Source organism: Trichechus manatus, unplaced genomic scaffold (genome assembly GCF_000243295.1).
Source record: "Trichechus manatus latirostris isolate Lorelei unplaced genomic scaffold, TriManLat1.0 scaffold00004, whole genome shotgun sequence".
Lineage (NCBI taxonomy): Eukaryota > Metazoa > Chordata > Mammalia > Sirenia > Trichechidae > Trichechus > Trichechus manatus.
The window spans coordinates 34401443-34415311 of record NW_004443940.1 but is presented as its reverse complement, the minus strand read 5'-3'; the positions used below and the strand labels follow the sequence as shown (position 1 = coordinate 34415311).

General features: G+C 50.4%; 1 protein-coding gene across 1 annotated transcript in view; it reads right to left on the bottom strand.

Annotated features, from left to right (window-relative positions):
- Nucleotides 1-1059: 1059 nt before the first annotated feature.
- KANSL3 (KAT8 regulatory NSL complex subunit 3) overlaps nucleotides 1060-13869 on the bottom strand; it is a 46676-nt gene continuing 33866 nt past the window's right edge. The window contains exons 16-22 of the mRNA XM_023732007.1: nucleotides 12887-13078; nucleotides 12354-12435; nucleotides 11455-11588; nucleotides 10534-10643; nucleotides 9797-10019; nucleotides 9347-9480; nucleotides 1060-4623 (exon numbers count right to left, since the gene is read on the bottom strand). Of these exons, the coding sequence (XP_023587775.1) occupies nucleotides 4603-4623; nucleotides 9347-9480; nucleotides 9797-10019; nucleotides 10534-10643; nucleotides 11455-11588; nucleotides 12354-12435; nucleotides 12887-13078 (896 nt within the window). The 3' untranslated portion in view covers nucleotides 1060-4602. The remainder of the gene's footprint in view (nucleotides 4624-9346; nucleotides 9481-9796; nucleotides 10020-10533; nucleotides 10644-11454; nucleotides 11589-12353; nucleotides 12436-12886; nucleotides 13079-13869) is intronic.

Sequence of the window (13869 nt, the reverse complement as noted above, 5' to 3'; positions counted from 1 at the left end):
ACTGCACAGAACTATATTCACACACACAAATGAGGACATGCATAACTAGTGGCATCTGAATAAATCCTGTAGTGTACCAATGTCCATTTCTTGGTTTTGATATTGCACTACAGGAACAGATGTCAGCACTGGAGGAGGTGTGAAGGATTCCTGTACATTTCTTTGCAACTTCCTGTAATCTATGAATAAAAAGTTTCTTAAAAAGTCAACTGTTAAAAAACAAAAATCCAATTAGAAAATGAGGCAAAAGACATGAAGAGACATTTCACTAAAGAAGACACTCTGATGGCAAACATGCACACACAAGATACTCACCATCATTAGTCATCAGGGAAATGCAAATGAAGGCCGCGGTGAGGTATCCCTCTATACCTACTACAACAGCTAAAATAAAAAACAGAGACAACACCAAATGCTGGCAAGGCTGCAGAGAAACTGGATCTCTCGCAACTGCTGGTGGGAAAGTAAAAGGGTACAGCCACTCTGGAACACAGTTCGGCAGTTTCTTAAAAACTAAAAACTTATCACATGACCCAGCAGTCAAACTTCTGGGTATTTATCCCAGAGAAATAAAAACTAATTTTCACACAATTACACATTCGATTGTTCACAGTAGCTTTATTTGTAACAGCCCAGTCTAGAAACAATCCAAATGCCCTACAACAGATGAATGGTTACACAGACTGTGGGGTGGTAAAAAGGAACCAACCGTTGATACAACTTGGCTCTCAAGGGCATCCCACTGAGTGCGAGCAGCAGCCATGCCATGTAGTGTAGGATTCTATTTATAGAACATTCTTGAAATGACAAAATTACAGAGATGGAGAGCAGATCTACTGATGCCAGGGGTTACGAGCGGTGGGGAGAGGGGTGGGTGTGACTATAAAGGGGCGGCCTGAGGTTTGTGGCAGTGGAATAGTTCTGTATCCTGACTGTGGTGGTGGTTACAGGAATCCACCCGTGATAAAATGATACGACTATGCACACGCACGCACACACACACACGATCCTGATGTTAGTTTCCTGTTTCGATACTGTACTACAGTTCCGTGAGACACAACCGCTGGGGGAAACTGGGTGAGGGGTACATGAGGCCTCTCTGTGCTATCTTTGCAACTACCCGCAAATTTCAAAACAAAAAGTTTTTTTAAAAAACCACACATCCTAACAGCTCTGCACAATTTTGTTTTCTTTTTTAACCCTTCTACTCTTTTCTTGGAAAGAATAATAATATGAACAGCATGACTCCATCCTCCAGAAACTATTAGATGGGGTGGGAGGGGACAACAACCCAGGAGTGGGACTGTGCCAACCAGGCTTACTGTCTTCAGAATTTGAACCGAAAGACAAGGACGTGCTGTCCCTGGAGGGCTCTGCAGCTGAAAAGTCCTGGCAACGCTGAGCCAGCTAAGGTCGTGAGGTAAGTGGCAGAAACGGAGAATGCCTATTGAGAGAATACTCGCTTTCAGAGCTGTTTTGGTGGTGAATGGGTTTCTGCTTCTTACAACGATCCTGACCAAAACATACGCTTAGAAAAAGAGATGAAAAGATAACAAAGACTTGTGTGCCTCCACACTTGCTATGGCCCTGTCTCTCACACTCCTAGGTTTAAGAAAGCTGTCATTTTAAGCAATCTCTTCCTCATCTCTCATCTCACCTGACTCACGCAGTCGGAGACTAGAGCTGAGAGGGAGAGAGTACATCAGGTACCACGCTAAGGGAGATGGAGATGTGCCCAGGTGCGCTAGACGCTCCCAAGCACTCTAGCCAAACCATGGCCTCCCCCGAGAGGGTTCCAATGCCAAGTGTGGGGACCTGGAATTGAAGGACTGGAAGGAAAGTCCACTTGGATACAAGTTCACGAATAATCTGGATGTTGGAATTCATTCATTCGTCCCTAAGTCTTTATTTTTGGTGGTGGTATAGGATGTGCAAAAGGGCCGAGGTCAAGGAGCCCCAGCTACTGCAGGCCCAGCCAGAGCCCCACATGCCAGTAGCAATTATTCCAGGCCTGGTGGAAGCCCAACTGACAAGGGTCACATGTTGGCCAAGCCACCAGCGCCTCACCTCCTGGGCTAATCTCCATGTCAGACCTTCGCCTCAGAACCCCAGCACAGTGCCAAGGATAAACAGGTACTGGGCACCAGGCAGCCTGGGTTCTCGTCTGCTTCCGCCACTTTCTGTGTGACTTCTCTGTGCCTCAGTTCCTTCACCTGTAAAAAGGTAACTACAGCACCCACCTCACAGGGTTAAATGAATGTGTGCCACCAATAAGGCAACCGCCAGCCACCCTATGTTAGCTTTCCTTTCTGTGCCAGCTTCACTGGGTTTATTACTAGGACAAACATGAGAGAAGTCAATGGAAAACAAGCTGAAGCAATCCAAAGGCTGGCTTTATTTTTTTTTAAATCGTTTTTGCCAGTGTAAGAACGGAACTCTTGCACAGCTCTGCTCCAGAGCCCATCCAGCCCGAGACTGTCCTAGTGGCGGGGCCGCGGGGGGCACCAAAGGTCTTTCCCCTTCACTGACCTCTTCTCAAAGCCCAAGGACGCCTTCCATGGGGCATCAACGTGCATCTGTCAGCCAGGAATTAAACGAAAACCTTTCTGATCCTTGAACAAAAGTTTTCCACCAGCAGTATCGCCTCCTGAGGTCATGGGCTCCAGGTCCACTGTGTGAACGCAGAGTACTTTATTTCAGCACTCTGAGCAGTACAGCCCAGGCTCAGGAGGCGTCGATGGGAAGAGTACTAGGTTTCTCCACAAAGGCAGGACATTTGTGGTTTCCTCTGGCCTTGGCACATGCCTCTCTGCACTGCCCAGGCTGCACTTTCAGGAATGGGCGCTGCAGGGCCCTCTGCCTGTCCTGATTCCTACAATCTTCACAGAGCCCAATACCATTCTCGTTCCTGCTGGTGTGCTACTGTCCTACCTGCAAAGCTGTCGAACCCGAGCCCTGGAAGCCTCCTTCAGATTTCATACCTTTCTCCAATTTACTACACACCTCCTGAGTTTCAGAAAGCAGGTACCTACTAGCTAACACAAACATGCAGCCTAATTTTCTGTGTGAGTGACTGCTGAGGAGCAATGGTATGGTGTTTAGGGAGCCCAATCCTCTCCCATCACACACATTCTCGCCGTCCCTGCCTGCAGCAACCAGTCTGTCTCGTCCGAGACTCCTGCAGAGATGAGCTCCCTCCTGGCTGCCCGTGCAGGTGACCTGGCTCAGACACACAGCACTGTGGGACAGGAGCCCAGCTGCAATTCCAGCCACGGCAGGCTGTGGGCCCTCCCCACCTGCAGAAAAGGACACGGGAGAGTCACACTTGGTTTGTCTTATCACCTTGCATGTGCTCTGGAGGACCAGTCCTAAGCCAAACCTAAGACTGAGTATGCAGACAGGTGCTATGAGGAGGAGGGAGGGCTCGGAGAACCATCTTCACGACCACTTCTCCAGGGACCTCTATCTCCAGGCTCAGGCTGGTACCAAGAGCTCTGCGAAGGAGAAGCACTGCCAGTAATCTTCCCACCTCCGAGCAGGAAGAAAAAGTCACGTGGAATAGAAACAGAACACTGAACATGGCCTTTGGGGTCTCGATCCCCAAGCTTTCTGGGACGGCCAAGATGTGAGCTTAGCTGGTTATACCTGCTTCATTTCCAGTCACTGGAGACAGAAATCTCAAGGGCTGGGGCTTCTTCCCTCTGACGTGGCAAATTCTACCTCTCGCATCCCGCTGAATGAACTGTTCCTTTGGTTTAAACACCACGGTGTTACAGGCAAAGCCCCAAGCGCAAATCATCCCACCACAGGACCTTCAAGCTGCTTCAGTTACTGCTCCTTTCCTCTTCTCTGGCCTTTCTGGACCTGCAGGCCCTCTGCATACAGAACTCCCCAAAGCACGGTGAGAAGAAGGGACCAGTTTTTACCTCCTGGCGCTACTGATCCCCACACCCAGGGCGGCCAAAAGGGCCAGGAGACTGCAGCCCAGTTCACTTTGCCTGATGTGAAAACTGGAGTTCCCAGGTCTCAGCTCAGTATTTGCTGTGGTTTCTAAGAGGGGGTTGCATGGGGCCCGTTCTCCCATGACTGCTGAGTGAAGGCAACGGATGTCCAAAACAAGCCCTCTGGCCTGAACACCTGGTCCTCAGCAAAGAGCTCTCAGTCCTGACTCCCACAGCCCAGAGCACACGGACTTCTCCTCCCAACTTGGCACGCAGGTAGCACAGACTTCCAAATGGAAACTCCTTTATTAAAGGCAGTGAGCAGTCCAACACTGACACTTGGGTCAAGTCACAGCGAATGAGGGGGAGGAAGTGCCTCTGATCCATGCACGGTCAAATCTGCTGAGGCAGCTGGGGGTCTGGGGACCAGACTTGTAGATCCGGGAGGGCGGTGCTCCCTTGCTGGCATCGTATCACCTAGCCTGATGGTTTCACGAGATCCAGAGGCCCAACCCTGAAGACAGTTGACAGGGAGGCAAAAATGACTTATCTGAAAGAGGTCTTCAGTAGGCAGACAGCTCAGCAGGACAGCACATGTGCCTACGGCACACCGCCAGGCAACCATCACCAACCTGGTAGAGGGGGCATATCGCAGGCACCTTCAGGGCGCTGGAGGCAGGCGCTGTGGCAGGAGAGGCAGTTTAACAAGGTCAAAGCTTTGCAAGGTTCACACACCTAGACCCCCAACCCAATCGTCCCACTCCTGAGAATTTATTCCAAAGAAGTCATTCTCAGTAGGGAAAAAGCTGGATGCACAAAGATGTGTTCTAGCAGTCCAAGTGGTTAACGGACTCTGCAGTCGGAGACCCATCTCCACCACCTTCTAGGGTAAATTACTCATGTTCTCTGAGCCTCCTCTTCCTCCCCTATAAGATGCAGATGACAGCATCTACTTCACAGAGTCGTTGTGAGGATTAAATGCGATAATCCAGGTAAAGCACCTTCCATGTGTCCAACCAGAAACTACAGCTCTTATTATTATGCTTAAGGACAAGAAGGGAATGCAGGCAAAAAGGAAATCGGTGAATTGTCAGGGGCGAGAGAAGTAAAAGGTAAACTTTCCACTAGAGTGACAATATCATTTTTTAGGTATGGTTCATGTTTTAGGTGTTGTGGGGGTCCTGCAGCTCCAGAAGAAGGAAGCGAGGTAGAGAGGATAACCCTCTTTCCACCAAGGCAAAGGTCTCCCCACGTTTCTAGACTTCACCCTTGGAAAACTCCTACGAGGGCTCCAAGATTTCAGTAAAAGGGGGAAGATGCAGGGGACAGGAAGGGAAGAAAGAAGAAGGGCTTGACTTCAAAACCTCAAAGGACCCACTTCCAAAGGCAAGGCTGTGCACGTGACGATGCCTTCACCTTGCTTATGAACATACCTGAGGGTAAGCCCACTCGCCCAGGGGCCCCTGCAAGGGTGGCAGCAAGGCCCACTGCTGTGGACGGCCAGCTAGAAGGGCTGCCTGCCAGCATGACAAGTCACGTGTGGCCAGCAGTACAAAGGAAGAGGCCTTGTGACCACATGCGAGGAGCCCATTCTCAGGACTCCTGATGCAGGACCCAATGCAGTCAGAGCCCCGCTCCCTAACGTCTCAGCATGAAAAGCAGAACGGCCCATCTCCGTAAAGGAAACTTGTAGTAAATATTAACTAGTGCCAGAAACAAAACAGATAATTAAGTGCTTGCATACATCTTAGAGAAATCTACTCTGGAGTTTACAACATTTTTTCTTTTTAAATAAATACTGCAGTATGTATCATAAAAATAAAAAAGGATTTAAGTTTTTAAAAGCTTAAATACAATACCATTATCACACATAAAAAAGCTAACAACACCTTAACATCAACAATCATCCAGTCCGTGTGACAATTTCTATTTGTCTCAGAAACGAGCAGTTTAGAGACCTTTTAAGTGTCACGTTCTCAAAGCCTGAGGAGATTCTGAGAAAGCCCCTCCTAAACTCCGCCAACCCAACAGTCACTAACTTCGGTCACAACTTCCTCACTTCAGATGACAAAACCGAAACCTGGAGAGAAACCCCACAGCCAGCTAACGACAGCCTGACTCCCAGCTCGGTGCTCTCTCCACGTCACACCATGAGGCAGTGTGAGCGGGGAGGTGACTGGTAGGAGCTCTGGAGTCGGCTCGTTAATCTAACAACATCTCCCTTGGCCGGAAGGAAAAGACTAGCACCAGAGCCCTCCCAGTGACCACACACCCACTTAGCTGAGAGAAAGGCCAAGCTCTGAGTTAACACCGTCAGGCAGCGGCCAGATAGGATCTGTTTCCTGTGCTCTAATTTAGCCGTGGAAAAGGAGAATTCGCCAGGACCCCTGCCCGCTTCTCATCACCGACCGCTCTGCCACCTCACGGCAGGCTGAAGAGGATGACCTGACACAGGTAGAAAGTGTCATGTGGCAGGGACCGGATTCTAGCTGTGCGTCAACATGGCATCAGCACAGGCTCAGAATGTCTGAAATGGGCCCAAATGACTTTATGGTCTCTGCCATCCAACCGTCAAGGAACCGAAACCTTCTACACCGTGCAGCTCTCTAGAGCGTGGGAAACACAAAAAGGTTCCACCTCGTTCCACAAGGAACAGCCGGAGAAGAAAAGCACACACCAAAGTGGGAGATGGGAGGGAGGAAAGCAAAAGCCGATCTGAGAAACACAGAGACCAGAACCTAAATCAAACAAAAGCGAAGCGAAAGAACAGAACGTGCTCTTCCTCTGAAACACTTGCCTTCTTTCTTTCTTTTCTGTTTACAGGGTCTTGTTTCCTGCGTATGTACAACAGAAAGAAATGTGAGCAAGTACCAAAAAAAAAAAGAAGGAACAGGACACATTGAATAGTCACTGAATCGGGAATTCAGAGAGTTCGATGCTAGGAAATCTATTTATTTAACTCATCATTTTAACTGATAAAAAAGAAAAGAATAAAGACTTTAGCAAACTGGAAACAGGACTGACACTGCCTTTAATGGAGGCTCTGCATTATCAAGCAGTCAAACAAAACTAGGGTAAGAACAGACAGATCCCGGGAAGAGAACAGGCCTGGGTGTGTGCCGTAACCTGGAACGTAGTTAACGGTGGATTTCAGGTGAATGCAGGAGGGATGAACAGACTCATCAATAAAGTTAGATCCTTAGCTCGCGTAGCGTAAAAAAATAAATCCCCAGTGGACTAATGAACAAATAAGCAAAAGCCTTCTTAATCAAGACACAAAACTCTGGAGCCAAAACCGAAAAAATCTGAAGATTCTACTATGTATAAATTCTAAATATTTGTATGATAAAAAACATCCAGAATTAAAAGTTAAAAGACAAGCATTCGATACTTAAACAGACAGCATACAGAACAAAAAGAAAACAGAAGAGCAAGGGGCTGGAATAAAGCGTAGAAACCTGTCTAACCGATAAAGGATTAACATCTGAACACCCAAAACCAGTCAAAAACCAAGCCCGTTGCCGTCGAGTCGATTCCGACTCACAGCGACCCTGTAGGACAGAGCAGAACTGCCCCACAGGGTGTCCAAGGAGCAGCTGCTGGATATGAACTGCCCACCTTTTGCTTAGCAACTGTAGCTCTTAACCACTGCACCACCAGGGCTCCTCCGAATATATAAGGTTTGCTATAAATCAAATAGAGAACATGACAAGCAATTCATAAAAGACATACAATCTCATTAATAAAATGTACTTTAAAACAAAATTTCATTTTTCACTTATCAGATTACTAAAATTAAAATACCGATTTCCACAACTGACAAAGGTGTAGGAAAACAGGTATTCTATTCACTGTGACTCCAACTGTAAACTAGCAAAGCCACCTGAAGGCCCAGCAGCTAGCCAGATGGTAGATGCTGGTACCCTCCACTAATTGGTCTGTAGCCTAGAGAACCGTCCCCAGAGGGACACAGGAGTTCACAACAAGGGTGTTCACCACAGCATTATTTACAATATCAAAAAACAAACATACCTAACTGGCTACCTGACTGAAGAGGAACAAAGCACACTTTGGTGCACCCGCACAGTGAGATACAAGGTAGCTGTTCCCTCCGCACCTGTGGAAGGGGACTGGGGTCACCTCATGTTCTGTAAATGAAGGCTAGTTACAAAACAGTCCGTATTCTGTGATTCCATTTTGTCCAAAATAAATAACGCACTTGTACAGACAGGAAACTCTGGAAAAATGCAGATCAAGCTATTAACACTGGCTATCGTCTCTGGAGAAGGAGCCCTGGTGGCGCAGTGGTTAAACTGCTCGGCCAAAAGGTCAGTGGTTTGACCCTACCAGCCGCTCTGCAGGAGAAAGATGAGGCAGTCTGTTTCCATAAAGATTTACAGTCTGGGAAGCCGAATGGGACAGTTCTACTGTCCTAAGGCTTACTGTGAGTCAGAAACAGCTTGACGACAGTGGGTTTTGGCTTGCTATTTTTTTTAATCTCTGGGAGTGGTGTTGTGGAAAATGCTCTTTCTAAACATTTCTTTAATGTCCGCATTATCTAAAATAAGAGCAGTTGCTTTCGTAACTGAAAAAATAAGGAATAAAAGAAATAAAAAACCTCCACCCCTCTGCAAAAAGGTGGGAGGGGTAGCTACCAACCCAGTGAACATCAGGCAACAATCTCTGCACCATCTTTTCCCCCAGTGAAGAGGCAGAAAAGCTTCTGGAGATGTTTGGGGACTGTCCTCTGCCACAGTACCACGTTGCCCGATCGCTGGCAGGGCTGGCGAGGTGGAGTGACAGGGACCGGGCTGGACCTGCAGTCACGCAGCCCACACAGTGGACGCTGAAGGAAAGCACACTCAATACTAGACCCCCAACCACATTTTTCGTTAACTTTTGATTCTGGGTGGCTCCTCACATCAGCATTTAAGATTAGAAACATTTTACTTGAAAAGGTCACAGTGGAAATCCAGTGCACTACGAGGAACTGACGGCCAGCTCCTCGGTGGAAGCTATGAATACCCTGTTTGGGCCTCAGAAGACAGGAGGGCAGGTCAAGAGCTGAGAAGGTGCAATGCTGGAAAGCTGCTGTTCACAGAGAGTACCAGCCAACTGACCTCCAACTACAACCCCCGGATGAGAACACCGAGAATGGGAGCAAACAAAACACTAATGCAGGCACAGACTTGCGTGCATTTAATCCTCACAACAACCAGGGAGCGCTACAGGGAAGGAGAGACTCAAAGGGGCCCACGGCTCATTCGGTCACAAACCTCAAACCGCAGGGTCGAGATCTGAACGGGACGCACCCACAAGTCCAGGGCACTGGCAGGTCCCGCATCAGCCAGCCCAAGCTTCCCAACCTCGGAGCCTGCGTCCTCAGTCTTCCCAGGCCGACTCACCTGTGAGCCAGAGGGCAGAGGCTGGGAGGCGGGCTCCTCTGAACGGGCAGCGCCTGAGCCCACGGGGCTCAGCGTGGTGATCCTACTCGGCTGGCCACGCAGCGTCAGTGTGATGGTGGTTGGAACCTTCAAGCCTAACAGAGACGCAGAAAGGCAGGGTTTTTGGTCACAATCCCACTTCCTGCTGAGGCTTTTCCCTTTCTGGACTTTCTTCCCCATGTAACACCGCCACCCCAATCTACCCTCGGTCTCCTCCCCAGCTGCCTCCTCTGTGCGGTCAGCCAGCCTGAAAGGCAACAGGAGACAGCCTGTGTTCTCAGCCTCTCTGCGGATGGGTCCACACCGCTGAATCCCTGAGGGTCGAGGCCTGGACCCTGTGGGGTTGGGTTCACCACTGTCCCTTGCCCACGTGAGATGGGAAGGTCCTGGGGAAGCTCTCCTGAGACTCACCTGATGCTTGGTTAGAGATCTGGGCCAGGCCAGGGAGGCTGCTTGCCAACTTGGCGAGGCCCCCATTGGTCAGCAGCTGGTGGATGGCTGTGGGCTTCCCACCAGGAGTGGCACCCAAGGAGGAGAGAGTGGGGGCCACAGGAATGGTTCGGACGATAGTGCCGGCGCCCGTGGTGATGGCACCCAGGCTCTGCATGGGGGTGGGCAACTTCATACTGGCGGCCTGTGGGACACACAAGCCCAGGGGTCAGAAGCTGTCGCCCAACAGCAAGGTTTGTGTTTGGAGGGCCCAGAAAATACTATCAAAGACTACCATGCAGTGCGTGCCTACTACATGCGAGACACTCTTTCAGGCATTTTGCATACACCCACTGCCATCGGGTCGGCTCTGACTCACAGCGACCCTACAGGACAGAACAGAACTGCCCACAGGGTTTCCAAGGAGCACCTGGTAGATTCAAACTGCTGCCCTTTTGGTCAGCAGCCGAGCTCTTAACCGCTGCGCCAATCTTCACAACTCTTGAGGGGGAGGTACCATTATCACAAAGACGCAGACAGGTCAAGAACCTCGCCCAAGGTCACACAATAAGGGAAGGAACCTTAACCTCTGCAGCTCCCAGCCGCGTAGTCAGAAGGCTGCAGTCCTAGACCCGCTGACCCCAGACCCAGTCTCCCCACAAAGCAGAGCTGAGAAGGCCACCTCCCACACCTGCCAGCCCAGGGAAGGCAGAGCTCACCTGTGGGGCTGGCCCTGGGGAGGGGTTTGCTGGGAGGCCAGAGGTCTTGCTGCTGATGTCCTGCAAGCTGAAGCTGAGGCCTTGGAGGAGGCTGCTGGCCGATGTGGCCCCTGGAGGGGGACATAACAGGTGTCAGCACAGGTTCAGTCACCTGCACTCATCCTGAAGGTAGCCATGCCCGTCCACCCTCAACATCAACTAAAACGCTAGCACTCTTTCCCCTGGATGTCCCACTGCTCTCAGAAAGACACCAGGAAGGTCCCCCCGCGCGCACTGGACACCACCTAAGGAAAGGTACTATGACAGAAACTGCATCAGTTCCCTCTGCAAGTCCCCAACCTGACCCAAACCACCTGTCCCACATTTTGGAAAATTTTAGGAGGAACCAAAGAGAGCCTGAATCTCACTCTTCAGAAATCTAAAATTCCCTCCTTTCTTTTCAGGGGAGAGGAAGGACTTTCTAAGCCAAAAGAATTCCAAATACCTGGCTTACCCTTCAGCTAACTCACAGTCCAGCAGTCTCAAAGCACAGAGGAAGGCCCTCCTGAAGAAGAGGAGGGTCGGCAACACCTCGGCTGCCTAGGCTCTGGCAACTATAGCTTTTCCAGGCAGGGGAGGAGATGGGAGCATAGCGGTTTTACTCCCTCAGATGTGTTTAAAACACCAAACAAAATACAAACATCCCCCCCGAGTTATCTACCCTTCTTAGAGTAGAGGGCATGGTGCCAGCAGACGGGAGTACCTACTCCTGAAGGTATCAGAGACAAGGAATCCTCTACCGCAACTCTAACTCCAGACTCACGCCAAGCCTCTGCGACAGGCCTGAGATGCAGAGGAGAACCCTGCAGCTGCAGCTCCAGAGCCACTTCGCCAGAACGACCCTTTCTGTTGGGAGGGGAAGAAAGCTGCGCTACGAGGTACCTGGAAGGGAAGTGCCTGGAGAGGTGGCCACCAAGCGGCTCTGGAGCGTGTGCAAAGCGCTGGGCGCAGGGCTGCTGGAGACCGCTGAGGAGGCGGGGCTGCCTGAGAGCCCCCCTTCAGAAGAAGCACTAGACCTGGAGGCAAAGCAAGGAACTCCATTATCCAAAGGCCTGAGGGCAGCAGAACCTGGCAACACAGGAAGGGATCCAGAGTCAGGCCCAGGAAGGCTTCCAGAAATGGACACAAGGCTAGAACATTTCGTTTCTTCATTCCACCTTCCAAATTCAGTCTCTCGTCCTTCCACAATGACGGAATTGGTGGGTCAGTGGTATAATTCTTGCCTTCCATGCAGGAAACATGAATTTGATTCCTGGTCAATTCACCTCATGCACAGCCACCACCCGTCTGTCAGTGGAAGCCTGGTGTTGCTAATACGCTGAACAGGTTTCAGCAGAGCTTCCAGACTAAGACAGACTAGGAAGAAAGGTCTGGTGATCTACTTCCAAAAATCAGCCAATAAAAACTCTGCGGATCCCAACGGTCCAATCCACAGCCAATCACGGGGACAGCACAGGACTGGGCGGCGTTCTGTCCACTGTACATGAGGTTGCCATGAGTTGGGGTCAACCTGACAGCCGCTGACAACAGTCCTTCTAAAAGTCCGGCCGAAAGGAAGGACATCAGCCCTGGAGCAAGAGCTAGGGCCACTGTGAAATCTCTAAGTAAACATGAACTCTGAGTTGACCCAAAAGAAAGACAAAGATCCCACTCAGAAAGAAGTCACATTCCCATAACTGACAAAACCCAGAATCTACTGTCTTCCCAAAGCACTCAGTGGACCAGAGAAGGGGTAATGGGAAAAAAGGGAACAAAGACAGACAGACAGGAAACAGACTCACTTGGCTGTGGTGAGAAGCCCCGTGAGCTCCTTGGCCCCTGACGCCTGCCCCAAGGTCATGGTGATGGGCTTCCCTCCTGACACTGCAGAACAGAAAAGCCCAAAGTCACCTGTCAGTCCTGTTCAGCCCCCACCTTTCAGGGTTCCACAGTCAAGCCACATGCAAGGCAATGTGGACAAAGACAGGAACTCAAAAAGAACAACTTCCTGTACTCTAGCAGGGAGAGCTGGTTAACTTGTCCTTCTGTTTTCTAGAATATCCCAATGGAAACCAAAAAAAAAAAAAAAAAAAAAAAGATTTCTGATGCTTCGAATGACCTACAGCTTCCTCTCGTGTTCTGCCTCCCTGGTTCTCGCTCAGAGCAGGTCACTGCCTGTTCTCTCCTCACGGGCAACCTCTTGCCTCCTTTGCTCCAAGCTCCTCTCACACTGAAGTAGAGGCTGAGACATCCAGAAAGTAGCCCCCAAGATGGTAACGCTAAGTGCCCTGGGAAAACTCAGTCAGCTTGTTTAGACAGGCCAAGAGATGCTCACCTTCTGCGGCTCCTCCCTGGGAAGGAGCACATGGACCTCCGCCTGTGTCCCCATGGGAGAGAAGGGACACCTTGATCTTCGGTCGCTTGGAGGCCTTACTGCCAGGAAGAGGGCTGGAGGGATGGTGCCGCTTCAGCTGCACCCTGAGATCATCTTTCTCTGCTTCCTCCGTTTGTTCTGATGAAATGGGAACTAAGAGGTGGAGGTGAGGTGAGATCCCCCACAATCAAAACAGCCCCACAACCACTGAGAGCAGACAGAAGCACAGGCACACCCGCATGTGTGAGCATACTCACAGATGCACGGGGTCCTGCTTCAGAGGACACTGCCAATGCTAGAAGCCACCTCACTCAGACCCCACCTGTGGTGGAACCTACCCTACCCGTCTCAGAGAACAGCTCCATCCCCATCCCTCGACCCTGCCCCAGAGTCAGATGTAAGGGCGCCGAGTTGGTGAGGAAAGAAGGAAAGGAGAGACATCCTGACCCTGCTAACAAAGGCCAATGACACAGAGGACTCACCACAGTGGATTTAAACAGTGCTTGCCAGACTCAAAAAAACCTGTGATAACTTTTGTTTCAAACCTCCCCCATATCACACAGCTGGGGACAGCACACATTCTACGAGGGACCCAGAGAGGGAGCAGGTCACCCAGTTCTCTCTAAAAAGAGTTTTCATGAAGATGTCAGAGTTCCACTCTGCCCTAAGAGCCCCAGGCTGAGGGTCTGCTTGCCAAATGGAGGCAGGGAGAAGGGTTATCAACAGGACTTAGAGGAAGCTCTGAGTAGTAGCTCCTAGAGGAGGCTGTCAGTAGCAGCCCCTAGAGGAGGCCGTGAGTAACAGCCCATAGAGGAGGCTGTGAGTAGTAGCCCCTAGAGGAGGGTCTAAGTAGCAGTCCGTAGAGGAGGCTGTGAGCAGCAGCCCCTAGAGGTGGCCGTGAGCAGCAGCCCCTAGAGGTGGCCGTGAGCAGCAGCCCCTAGAGG